The sequence below is a fragment of the Botryllus schlosseri genome, chromosome 3 (genome assembly GCF_051294905.1).
Source record: "Botryllus schlosseri isolate E-star chromosome 3, Bs_hap1, whole genome shotgun sequence".
Taxonomy (NCBI): Eukaryota; Metazoa; Chordata; class Ascidiacea; order Stolidobranchia; family Styelidae; genus Botryllus; species Botryllus schlosseri.
Genome location: NC_137238.1, coordinates 32,094,329 through 32,107,146, shown reverse-complemented (window position 1 = coordinate 32,107,146; position 12,818 = coordinate 32,094,329). Strand labels below are relative to the sequence as shown.

At 43.0% G+C, this 12,818-nt stretch overlaps 1 protein-coding gene across 1 annotated transcript in view; it reads right to left on the bottom strand.

Annotated features, from left to right (window-relative positions):
• The window catches only part of LOC145435027 (uncharacterized), a 31,636-nt gene that overhangs the window by 13,336 nt on the left and 5,482 nt on the right, over positions 1–12,818 (bottom strand). Inside the window, exons 4-6 of the mRNA XM_080312302.1 lie at positions 11,300–11,427; positions 10,908–11,081; positions 7,924–8,013 (exon numbers count right to left, since the gene is read on the bottom strand). Of these exons, the coding sequence (XP_080168428.1) occupies positions 7,924–8,013; positions 10,908–11,081; positions 11,300–11,427 (392 nt within the window). The remainder of the gene's footprint in view (positions 1–7,923; positions 8,014–10,907; positions 11,082–11,299; positions 11,428–12,818) is intronic.

The following is a 12,818-nucleotide window of genomic DNA, read 5'->3' as shown; positions in this document are numbered from 1 at the left end:
GGATGTTAGGGTTGGGGAGAGGGGTGATATTAGGGTTGGAGAAGAGGGTTAGGGACATGATATCCAACCCTAACATCCCCCTCTTCCTCAACCCTAATATCACCCTCTCCCTCAACCCTAATATGCCACCTCCCCTAACCCTAATCCTAAGCTAACCCTAATATCCCACCTCCCCTAACCCTAATATCCCACCTCCCCTAACCCTAATATTCCACCTCCCCTAACCTTAATATCCCACCTCCCTCAACCCTAATATCCCACCTCCCCTAATCCTAACCTAACCCTAATCCTAAGCTAACCCTAACCCTAATATGGCGAATTCCATTATAACTTAACAGGGGCTGTAATGCATACCCTCAGAATTGTCCAATATTTACAAATGTTGTTCTTTTTTGAATTCTGAGTACATTAAAAAAAATTGGATTGAAAAATTTCCAGCGGTTAAAAATATAATGCAATTCAAAATTATCATGTCACTAGGTGGCGCTGCACGCAAAATTCTCAAAAATCCATATTTTTTGCTGTAATGATGGTGGAGAATCACTTAAAATGTCTAATTATACAATTTTGGGGCCAAGGAATTAAAAAAAATCAACATTTTCGCTCTAAACTCGAAGAAAAAAAAGTTACGGACAAAACAAAATTGGGGGGGAGCGGACTTGAAAATCCATGTAGGCTACCGTTTACAGAAAAAAAAATTATTGCAAAATGTACTCTGAAGCAGTGTGATCGATAAACAATTGGATTTTTAAATTAATCTCTATTCCTCATGGAAATCACGAAAAAAAAATATCTTTGCTTTGAGTGATTGATTATAATAGTAGTTGTGGTGGGCAGCAGTGCATATCTGCTCACCGTAACTACTATAATAAGCAATCAATTAAAGCAAAGATAATTTTTTTTCGTGATTTCCTTGAGGAATAGAGATTAATTTAAAATTCCAATTGTTTATCAATCACACTGCTTCAGAGTACATTTTGCAATAATTTTTTTTTCTGTAAACGGTAGCCTACATGGATTTTCAAGTGCGCTCCCCCCCAATTTTGTTTTGTCCGTAACTTTTTTTTCTTCGAGTTTAGAGCGAAAATGTTGATTTTTTTGAATTCCTTGGCCCCAAAATTGTATAATTAGACATTTTAAGTGATTCTCCACCATCATTACAGCAAAAAATATGGATTTTTGAGAATTTTGCGTGCAGCGCCACCTAGTGACATGATAATTTTGAATTGCATTATCTTTTGAACCGCTGGAAATTTTTCAATCTAATTTTTTTTAATGCACCCAGAATTAAAAAAAGAACAACATTTGTAAATATTGGACAATTCTGAGGGTATGCATTACAAATGTCAGAAAATTTGCTAAATTATAATGGAATGAGTCATATCCCACCTCCCCTAACCCTAATCCTAACCTAACCCTAATCATAACCCTTATGGCGGATTGGTGTACCGCACATACCCTCTCGACGTCGGACGAATGATTAGAGAGAGAGAGAGAGAGAGTCTTTATTTTCATCGAACCAAAATACATAACAAACGGCAGTGATGGTGGTACAGAAAATATGCGTGCACAGTATTCGGTATTAGATAGGAATGATCGATAAGACCGTGAAGGTCATCTAGTCTGATCACACCAGCATCAAACAGGTACACTTGACTCAGAACAGTCTGGCTGTAAAAAAATGTTTAGTTACGAAAGGAAAATAGAAAAAAATTAAACAATGGTAGCAAATGATCAATGAAGCAATGTCTGGGCGAGGTAGGGCAACAGTGTTAGTGTAACGACAAGAGGTGATCAAGTAGGGCTTTTTTGAATCTATTATAAGGCAATTCACGGATATGTGATGGTAATGCATTCCAGATGATAGGTCCCGAGTAGTCGATAGATCTCTTAGTTAGGTTGCTATTGGGTTGGGGTAAGTAGACGTTTCCTTTAGACGAAGATCTCGTGTAATGGGAATGGACATGTTTAGCAGGTATGAAAAAGTCATCAAACACAGGAGGGAGACTATTGGAAAAAAATCATTGCTGATCATTGTGCGCGACGGTGTCTGCATTCCGACTATTTAAAGAAGATCTTCGTTAGATGCACGCCGGCTTTTTATCTGACGATCTACCGACGCTTCACGACCAACGCTGTTTATTTTATCCAATGTTTTATCCTTAGTCTGTTCGAGTTTATGTTGTACAATAAAGTGCTGGCCAACGTATTCGCCGACTCTCGGTTGCGGACCCTAGAGGGAACGCGGCGTATAGTCCATACCAAGTTAGCGTGCCATAGCGCGCCATATTATTGGTGACCCCGACGTGATGTCTACAAGAAGTCGCCGACTCTCTGTTGCGGACCCTAGAGGGAACGCGGCGTATAGTCCATACCCAGTTAGCGTGCCATAGCGCGCCATACTTTTGGTGACCCCGACGTGATCAAAGCCTGACGTGATCAAAGCCTGACGTGATCTACCGCCTGACGTGATCCAAACGCATTCATTCTTGAAGACGACGCGATTATAGCTCAACGTGATGTCTACAAGAAGTCGCCGACGACGTGCCGTGCAAGATGAACGACAGGAGCTTGCTGCCCAGCCTTTCAACGCCCATCTGCGGGGAGCTATGCCTGTGGTGCACTTTTGGTCGCATGCACCGGAGTCCTGGTTTGTGTCTGCAGAAGCTGGATTCCAGTCTTATGGTGTCGACGATGATGTTGCCCGGTACAACTACGTTTTGCGCTGCCTTGATGGAAATCAACTTGAATCTATCCGAATACGGCTTCCTGGCATCGAGAACCCCGATTGCTTTGTAATTTTACGCCAAATCCTGCTAGATGAATACACTGTCCCGCTACGAGATCGTGTTCAAGAGCTATGTAGTGGACGCTGCCGTGGTTTGAAACCGTCAGAGATACTCAAGAAGCTGAGGAGTGCGACGGGAATGTCCCATGGAGGGCCTGGTGTCGATTGCTACCTCCGGGAAGCCTTCCTGCACCACTTGCCTGATTCCTTGGCCAATATTCTATCATCACACGTAACTGATACCGCGGATGAATTGGCTGTACGAGCTGACAATATCTACGCCCGTGGGTCTCATCATACTAATCACCAAGGGCCCGGTAACGCTGACTTGTATAAGATGCGAAGATAAATTTCAAGCCTGAATCGTGAAGTTAGACAGCTTCAATCTCGACCGCCTGTACGGGATACACTCCCTGTCCATGTGCATCCACGGCCAACCTCTGCCGCTAGTGCGACGACTCGTCACCACCCTCGATTTGAAGACGTGCATACTGACCCTAGGCATCGAAATCCCGTTCCTCGTAGTGACTGGCGTACCGACGTCCCTCCGCGAAGCCGGGAATGCGGTCTCTGCTATTATCACGAACGGTTTGGTGATCGTGCACGAAATTGTCGCCCTGGTGGTGTTCACTACGAATCTGCCCGTCCTTTTTTAGACAGAGGTACGGCGTAGGATTTCGTCCACGTCGTACAGATCCATTGGTTGTTTTGCACAACTCTCATAATGTGTCTCTATTACATGTACAGGACGAAATTTCTGGAACTCATTTCTTAGTAGATACAGGCGCATCCGTTTCACTCATGCCCAGCACATGGCAAGATCGTCGTAACAAAGACCGTGGACCAAACCTGTATGCAACGAACGGCACCGCTATCCCGACTCGTGGTACGAAATCTCGCAAGATCCGACTCTCAAACGGGCACACGTATGATTTTGTATTCTACGTAGCTGATACAAAAATTGCGATAATAGGAGCTGATTTCCTGGAGGAGTTCTCTTTTGTAGTCGATATTAGAAATAACGTAATGTTGGACCCAAATTCGAACACTCTCGTGAGAGGTAGGAAGAAACCTGCGTCTGTTTTCGGCCTCAACTTAGTCTCACCCCACCATAAGCAACCATATGCCGATATCTTGAAGGAATTCAAAGATTTGACCACACCGAAGATTGCGTCCCTACGTGGTAAGCATGGCACTATACACCGGATATTAACTACTGGTGGTCCTGTTCGTTCGCGTTGTCGCCCATTACAGCCGTATTTGAGACGAAAGGTAAGGGATCGATTGGACGAGCTTTTAGCGTCCGGAGACATTGTCCGTTCAAAATCGCCGTATGCGTCACCTATTACCGTTGTTCCTAAAGGTGAAGACGATATTAGGATTTGCGTCGATTACCGTAAGTTAAACAATCAAACAATCAAAGATCGATGGGCAGTCCCCTTTTTACGAGACTTCACTAACGAATTGCACGGTTGCAGCATATTCAGCAAGATTGATTTACAGAAAGCGTACCGTCAGATTCCTCTCCATCCACAGGACCAAGAGAAGGCCGCGTTTGTTTGCCCTGAAGGACTGTTTCAACCAACTACCATGCCGTTCGGCTTGACGAATTCATGCAGCACTTTTAGCCGTTTTATCTCTGAGGTTACATCCGGAATCGAACATATTTTCGTGTTTTTAGATGACATTTTAATTGCCACCCTCACTGAACAGGAACATTTGACGACGCTCAGAACACTGTTTTCGAAACTACGTGAATTTGGTCTCGTTATTAACGTTGACAAGTGCGAATTTGGTAAAAAGGAGATAGAATTCCTTGGACATTTAGTTGGTCTCGAAGGAATCCGTCCCCTGCCTGCAAAGGTTGATGTGATAACAAATTACCCTCGCCCAGATAACGTAAAGCAACTACGATCCTTTCTTGGACTTGTGTGTTACTATCATCGATTTGTGAAAGACTGCGCAACTATATTGAAGCCGCTCTACGATATAGCAAATCAATCATCCAACAAACGCAGACGTATTGTATGGTCGGACTCCGCATTGTCAGCATTCGACCGCATCAAATCTGATCTATCGGGTAATGCATTACTTGTCCATCCTATTCATGACTCGGACCTCTCTCTAGTCGTGGATGCAAGTGAAGTAGGAATGGGTGCAGTTCTGCAACAGCAACACAAAGGTATATGGTCACCTCTTGGGTTTTATTCGAAGACCCTTAATCGTACCCAACGAACGTATTCAGCATTCGATCGCGAGCTCTTGGGAGCGTATTCTGCTATTAAACATTTTCACGTTCAATTGAAGGGCAGGAAATTTCAACTAGTCACAGATAATGATGGTCTTGTCAAAGCGTTGCAGAACCCTACTGAAAGACTCATTGCGCGCCAATCAAGACAATTAAGGTTTATCACGGAGTTTACGAGCGACGTCCGCCACATCAAGGGGTCGCTGAACACTGCCGCCGACACTCTTTCAAGATTAGAAGTCAATGTGGTTTTCCCGGATACCGTACCGATCTCTCCACAGATGCTGTTTGACGCCCAGAAAGACGACGACGAATTGCGAGATCTACTGTCTAACTCCGACGAACATTCTTTGGATCTTGTGGAGGTAACAGTTGAAGGGTCATTTGGCCCCGTTATTTTCGACAGGTCGCTGCCTGGCAAACATCGCCCGTTCGTACCGCATTCTTTGCGCGACGCAGTGCTCAACGGACTTCACAACATTTCTCATCCTAGCATTAGAGCGACTACGAAGCTGATAACGGACCGGTACGTATGGCCTCATATGAAGCGGCACATAACCGAGTTTGTTCGACAGTGTCTTCCGTGTCAGCGCTCGAAGATAACCCGACATACTCGAACGCCAATAACCAACCTTCCAGTGGCCTCTGAACGTTTTCATACCGTAAATGTTGATATCCTTTCTTTGCCTAACAGTTGCGGTTTTTCATATTTATTGATGTGCATTGATAGATTTTCTCGTTGGCCGGAGTGTATCCCTATGTGTGATATGCGCACCCAGACAGTCATTGACGCTTTTAACCTCGGCTATATATCTAGATTCGGCGCACCCTGGAAACTTATAACTGATCGAGGTAGCCAATTTACGTCTAGCGAATGGTCCCAACTTATGCAATTGCTCGGAATTCATCATATTACGACCCTAGCCCGTAAACCTGAGCAAAATTCAATGGTCGAAAGATTTAACCGCACGTTGAAAGACGCGTTGCGCACAAAGGAGAGCCCCTCCGACTGGTATCATAATTTAGGCTTAGTACTCTTGGGGTTGCGTTGTGCAATAAAAGAGGATTTAGGGTACTCGTCTTCCGAATTGACTTATGGTACTTCATTACGCTTGCCTGGTCAATTAGTTGATCCCGTTCCGTGTAGGAATAGCACCGACAATCCCACCTTCGTGAGCAATATGAGACGATTCTTTTCGACCATTGGTCAAACCTCCACTAATTTCCACTGTAACCCAAAATCACAAGTTCCCAATAATTTAACCACTTGCACCCACGTTTTTCTAAGGATTGACGGCTCACGACGATCACTTGACCCCGTTTATACTGGTCCGCACAAAGTGTTGAAGCGCACTCCGAAGTGTTTTACTATCGAGAGTAGTAAAGGTCCTTATGACGCCTCAACTGATCGTTTGATTCCGGGTCGGTTGCCCTTGCAATGTTTTGAAAACTGCCAATCTAATGATACCGCTCAAAACGCAACCCTTCCCGAATCTCAAACTACAACGATTACGAATAGTGGTCGTGTTGTCAGAACACCCAGTCACTTGCAAAATTTCGTACTCGCACCAGTGTTTGAAATGCAGATTTGAATTTTATTTTACCGCTCTGTTGTGTCTCACTGTTTATAACCCTTCGGTATGTACTGAACATGTGTTGTTATTCGATGTGTGTATTATACATGCTTGGTTGCTATGCTATTTCACTCCGTTCTAATGATTTTTTTCCTCGATCTGAATCGCTCTCATCCGGTACCTAAAGCTTTTCCAAGCGGGGGGACCCTTATGGCGGATTGGTGTACCGCACATACCCTCTCGACGTCGGACGAACGATTACCAATCATTGCTGATCATTGTGCGCGACGGTGTCTGCATTCCGACTATTTAAAGAAGATCTTCGTTAGATGCACGCCGGCTTTTTATCTGACGATCTACCGACGCTTCACGACCAACGCTGTTTATTTTATCCAATGTTTTATCCTTAGTCTGTTCGAGTTTATGTTGTACAATAAAGTGCTGGCCAACGTATTCGTCGACTCTCGGTTGCGGACCCTAGAGGGAAGGAGGCGTATAGTCCATACCAAGTTAGCGTGCCATAGCGCGCCATACCCTAACCTAATCCTAAGCTAACCCTAACCCCTAACCCTAATATCCCACCTCCCCTAACCCTAACCTAACCCTAATCTAAAATTGGTGTCCCGCTGTTTCGTCGTTTTAGACTTAAGAGTTCCTCTGTGAGATCTACAAATGTCAATGATCGACTGTCCCGCGTTCCGCCTTTTCCGCTGTTTCCTCGTTTTAGTGCCTACTTTGTGATCAATAGAGGTCAATGACCGACTGTTCCGCGTTTTCCTCTGTTTCAGCGCTTTAGGAATCGAGGTTTCCCGCATTTTCCGCAGTTTCCGCGTTTTAGGGGCCATTTCCGCGAGTTCCGCGTTTTCCGCAGTTTCCGCGTTCCCTCCTTTTAGGGTTACCCGCTGCTCTCTGTCTTTGGTGATCGATCACTGCAGGGGGATTCCCACGAAGTCAGTGGGGCATAACGGTGGTTAGTGATCTATAATATTTTTCACATAGGCACGCCTACTGCCCTGTATGCAGTATGCACTATATGCAGCTTGACCATTTATTTTTATAATTTACCGACTTCACATCTTCTCTGACTCACTGCCACCATGTTGTGACGTCACGAAAATGGCCGATATTTTTTTACCTCCAATGGCCGATACCGATATTTCTCTCCAACCGTGATATCGACTCGATATTATCGGCGAGCCGATAATCGGTCGGGCTCTAATCATGATATTCCATCTGCTTTATTGCAGTGAGCTAACAGTTGATAAAGAAGTGATATCCATTGCTGAGATCAAGGTTAAATAAATGATACTCACTTGTGCAGCGGTCCTCTGAATAAGACACAATACCAGGCTGTGTCGGTACAAACGTGTAGTTCTTTATGAGCTGTGTGACATCACAAAATACTGGAAATATAGAAACTTGTCGTGAGAAATACGTAAGTTAGTAATCTATAATAAATACACACCACCATTTTAGAGAACTGCTATGAGGTATGTCCAACATACATAACTCTTGTTCGTTACAGAAGAGGTCCGTTACGATATACTTTTTATAAGGAGTATTCAAGTGGATTCTGCCTGCCCGTGCTACTTAAGTTTTCAGTCTACTTACACTCCTACCCAGTGACGTGCGGTGAGGTTCACGGCTGGTGAGGCACGCCGCCCCCCACACACATACAAAAGAACAACACGCACGTGAAGAGACTTGAAATGTGAATAACAACAGCAGCGGGTATAGAGAGCATTTTCTTTGCACAGTGGTAGCCGTCAGGGGCGTAGCCAGCCGTGATAAAAAGGGGGTAGAACTGAATAAAGGGGGCAGAATGAGCCTCTATGCGTCATACCTTTAGCGATAGCGACTTCTGTATCCCGTACGCTTTAGAGAGCGTAACTAATTGGTGGATCTAATTACTGAAAGCGAGTTAGCAATCAACAATTTGCACGGGATCATATTACGATGCGCACGCGCTCAGCCTGTGACAGTGCAGGAGATCTTATTCGCATTCAAATAAGTAATCGACCTTGAAACAATACAAGAACAACATTTCACACGAACAATCTAAACAGCGCAGAATCAGTTATATCTTCATGAATTTTGACATGATTCAATTCGCGTGTAAGAGTAACGTCTGCTCGGCGTTTCAATTCCATTCATTTCGAACATGGCGCATATACTAATTGTACCGGCGTGTGAATAATGACTTATTCGCAAAGTGAGGTAATCGCAAACAAGTTTCGGCGCGGCTATTGAAGGCTGAATGCGTCCCGGTGGGATACCGATCACGAAAGGCATAATCTAGTATGACGTATAGATGGTCATTGAGGTCAAGACAAGGCACAACAATGGCGTCAAAAATAAAATGCGAATCGAATGTATTGTGTCTTCACGCTGTTTTGCGAACAGGCTTGAGTTCGGCAAAGCACGAATCAGATGCTATTGCTTTAAAAGATTATTTCATTCAGTTATAAGTTGTTATTTTCATGTTATTAATGTTCTTTATCGTTTACAATGAACTGTTGATGAGAAAACCAACGCGTGAACGACGCGACAAATGTTATTATTGCTCGACGACTGCATTCAGAATAAAGGGATTAAGCTTGACTCGCCGAGAGAAAAATGTAACAATGCCCCTTTCACGCTTGCATAGACGCGCTTCCGTAGACGAGAGATCGACGAGAAAAAGGCATGTAATCATCGTCGGCAATCGGCGCGGCGCGTAGCAAATTGAAATTAGGCGATATCGTGAAGAAATGTTGTTATTGCAGTAGCGTTTACTTGGGATTTTCGGGATAGAATCGAGCCTGGAAGGGGGTAGAACGTTCTTCAATTCTACCCCCCCTGTCTACGCCCCTGGTAGCCGTTGCAATTTCACATTCTATAATTCATGTAGGACTGGTCGCTATTGTGCCAAATGGGCATGTTTAGACAAATAATATTTACTATCTTTTCAAGTAGGCCTTCTGTTATAAATTATTCGAAGAACATGAAAAAAAAACATCAGTTACAAATTATATTCAGTAAAAAAACACTAGATTTGCTGAATTTCGAAAGAAAATGCACTAGGTCAAGTCAAAATACACTAGATCTAGTGTTTGGGAGTGGCACCACTAACACAAACAACAACGCAGGCTTTGTATGTATGGCTATCACAATCACATACCACAATTAACGGTTAAAGGGATTGCAGTCGAACACAGCATAAAGGACACAAACAACGACAATGCAGCCTATGCAAATAGCTATCGCATACCACAATTTAACGTAGCTATGGGTGCAAAATACATAGCAGCTACATAATAAGTAAGGGAATGTATTGGCTTCCCATTACGCATTGGCCGTCGCTTCAATCCTACAAGACTGTTGGATTCCGAAATCAGTAGCGCGTTTCACTCGGTTACGATTGTCCAATTGTTAGCGAATAGTGCATGAAGCAGATTCGTTTGTGCCTCACCTAGCCATTGTTTCTCAACGATGGCATTGTCTGTAATAAAGGCAAAGGTCACCTTCCTTGGCGATTTTTAGGGGTTCTGGTGCTCTGACACTGTTAATATTAAGATTTTCGGAATCAGTGTGACTATAGCATTTCATTGATTCCAGTTATTAAGAATTCCGAGCTATTTATGAGGAATTGCATTGTTGCAGGTGAGGCACGACCCGCCCGTGCCTCACCGGTGCCTCACCTCTCCTTTCGCGCTGTATTTGGGAATTATAATTATGCAAATTGATGATGTTTGGTGAAAAAAATGTTCCAATTTAGTTATTTATGAACATCGATGTGTAACATCAATATAATCATCGACTCATGGAGGGGTTTCACAATTTTCACTTACTCATCCAGACGACAGGTGAGGCACTGCCTCACCTGCCTCATTGGACCGCACGTCACTGCTCCTACTTCGATGATTAGTTTTGTATAATTTAGGGTTTAGTCCGGTTAGATTTGCATCACTGCCAAGTCTGAAATTGCCATATACAACTTCAATGTAGCATCCGTATCACGAAAACAGCATATTATAAGCAAATTCCGGACCTACATCATGGAATTATTACCCATTCTGCGCAGACCGCGAAGAAATAAAGCCTTGCAAATATGACAGCTGTCATCAGCGACTAAGTCTACTCACGTTCCTAAATGTAATATAATTTATTTCCAATTTCTATTTGAAATGGAAAATATGTCACGGAATCACAACTACAAGTACTAATTTATCATCAATGATTTCTACGACCTATTTAGTTGTATTCATCAATAACAAATCTATTTTTGAGTAAATTAGAGTCAAATCTCTAAACTAACATGGTTGAGAAGGCGACGAGGTCAGTACGTTCGTGCTATTTCGATCAATAGTTGCATCCGCTGTCGTTGAATTAGATTCGTCAGTATTTGCCATTGACATTGATGTGAAAACACTTGTAACATTTTCTGGCAGCGAGGTCACGTTCTGCACCACGGATGTTTCGTTACGCACATCTGAAACAGGAAGCAGTCTGCATTTAGCAATGATCAGTTTTCATCAAGCGCTGATTTAGAGTAACATAGCAGAATCATTGATTACAATGAGATCCCATTTGCTGATTTGGAACCAGGAGCTTTTATTTCACATCTAGTCCGGTTGAGTTGACTAATGACCTAATCATGAGCAGGAGGTAAAGTAATGTGTGCGTCTGCATGCAGATGGCATAACTTACCTTCACATCGAGATCCCGTGAATTCTATTGTACAAATACAGGTTGCATCAATGGTGTCCGTCTGTTGTATACAGGACCCATTATTCTTGCAGTATGGGTCACCAAACCAAAGGCATGGCTCTTCGCAGCTATGAACGAAACATCGGTAAAAGGTTTACCATGACTATAGACTCACGACTTTGGCAGTGCTATTCGCCACTATAATGTGGTTTCGATTGATAGCAGCATGGAATTAGTGTTATAGAATTGATTGAAAATATTTATTGAAACATTCGATCCTGAATCTGTCAAGTGTATGTAGGGTGATTTCACTTGGTCGAGTGATTCTGTTGCAAAAGAGATATTTGTTTTACAATTCCTGACGAAATTGGGCACTCGAGGTACTTGATTCAGTGTGTAATCTTGGGCTTCGTGTCGAGTATACAGGTGCCTATTTTCAAAAGGAAATTTTCACCCGAAATAATAACCTTGTGGACCGAATAATTCCTATTCGCAAGGAGCATAATTTCGATGAACAAATGATATTCATTATTGGAATCGATCATTCCTAACAATATCCGTCTTGGAATCGATACCTAGTTCAAACCAGACCTTATTCCCACTCTGGTGCTAGTAAATCATCGTTAACATCGGGGGTGTCAAAGATACGGCCCGCGGGCCGCATCCGGCCCGTCATACGATTTCATCCTGTCCGCGAGGCAATTTCGAGAAAACGCTTGATTTTTAGGAAGAAATATTTCCATCAATTAAACTCTCAGAACAGAAAATGTCGAGTATGTTCATGTTCAATTGTTCATAGGCTACATTATGACCACCTAACAGCGGGGTTACGGTTTCACTCGAGTCACCATTAGGAACCAAGTCGCTGGCATTGACACCCAATTCCAGAAATATAAAATGTGCACACTGAGGTGATAGGTTTTTGAAAAAAATGGACTAAAAAGTAATCCGAAACCGTTATACGCAGGTTACATGGAAAATAAAATAGTCACAAAATATAATCCAAATATTTGATGTCAGACAGCTGTATTCGGCTTGACTTGAAAGGTAGCCGGCCTCCGCAGAAACCCGGATCTCGATTTAATTCTGATGGACCAAATTCTGACATCCGCGATTACAGTTGAATCTCTTGCATTACTCACAGCGCATATCCTGCGCTAGCGCCAGATTACGACTAGAACAAAGTGAGCACATAACTATGCAAACTTATATCGCCGATAGAGCCCCTGTTTTAGGGGTTTATAACTGTATTCAACCGGCAAATCATCCTACTTTTGTCAATTCCATTGTTTGCGGATAAAGGTGTTGCTAGAATAGAGTCTCTTAATAATAATATAATGTAATATATTATCTCGTGTAGAAGCTTGTTAATAACGTATTCAAGTGAGAAAAAAACAAGGGCATGGATTTTGAGGTAACATTTTAGAATCATTTGACTTGAAAGTTTGAATCCGGCCCGCGACACAAGTTGACTTTGACACCCCTGGTTCATATCAAAATGGTAAATTAATTTCAGTGA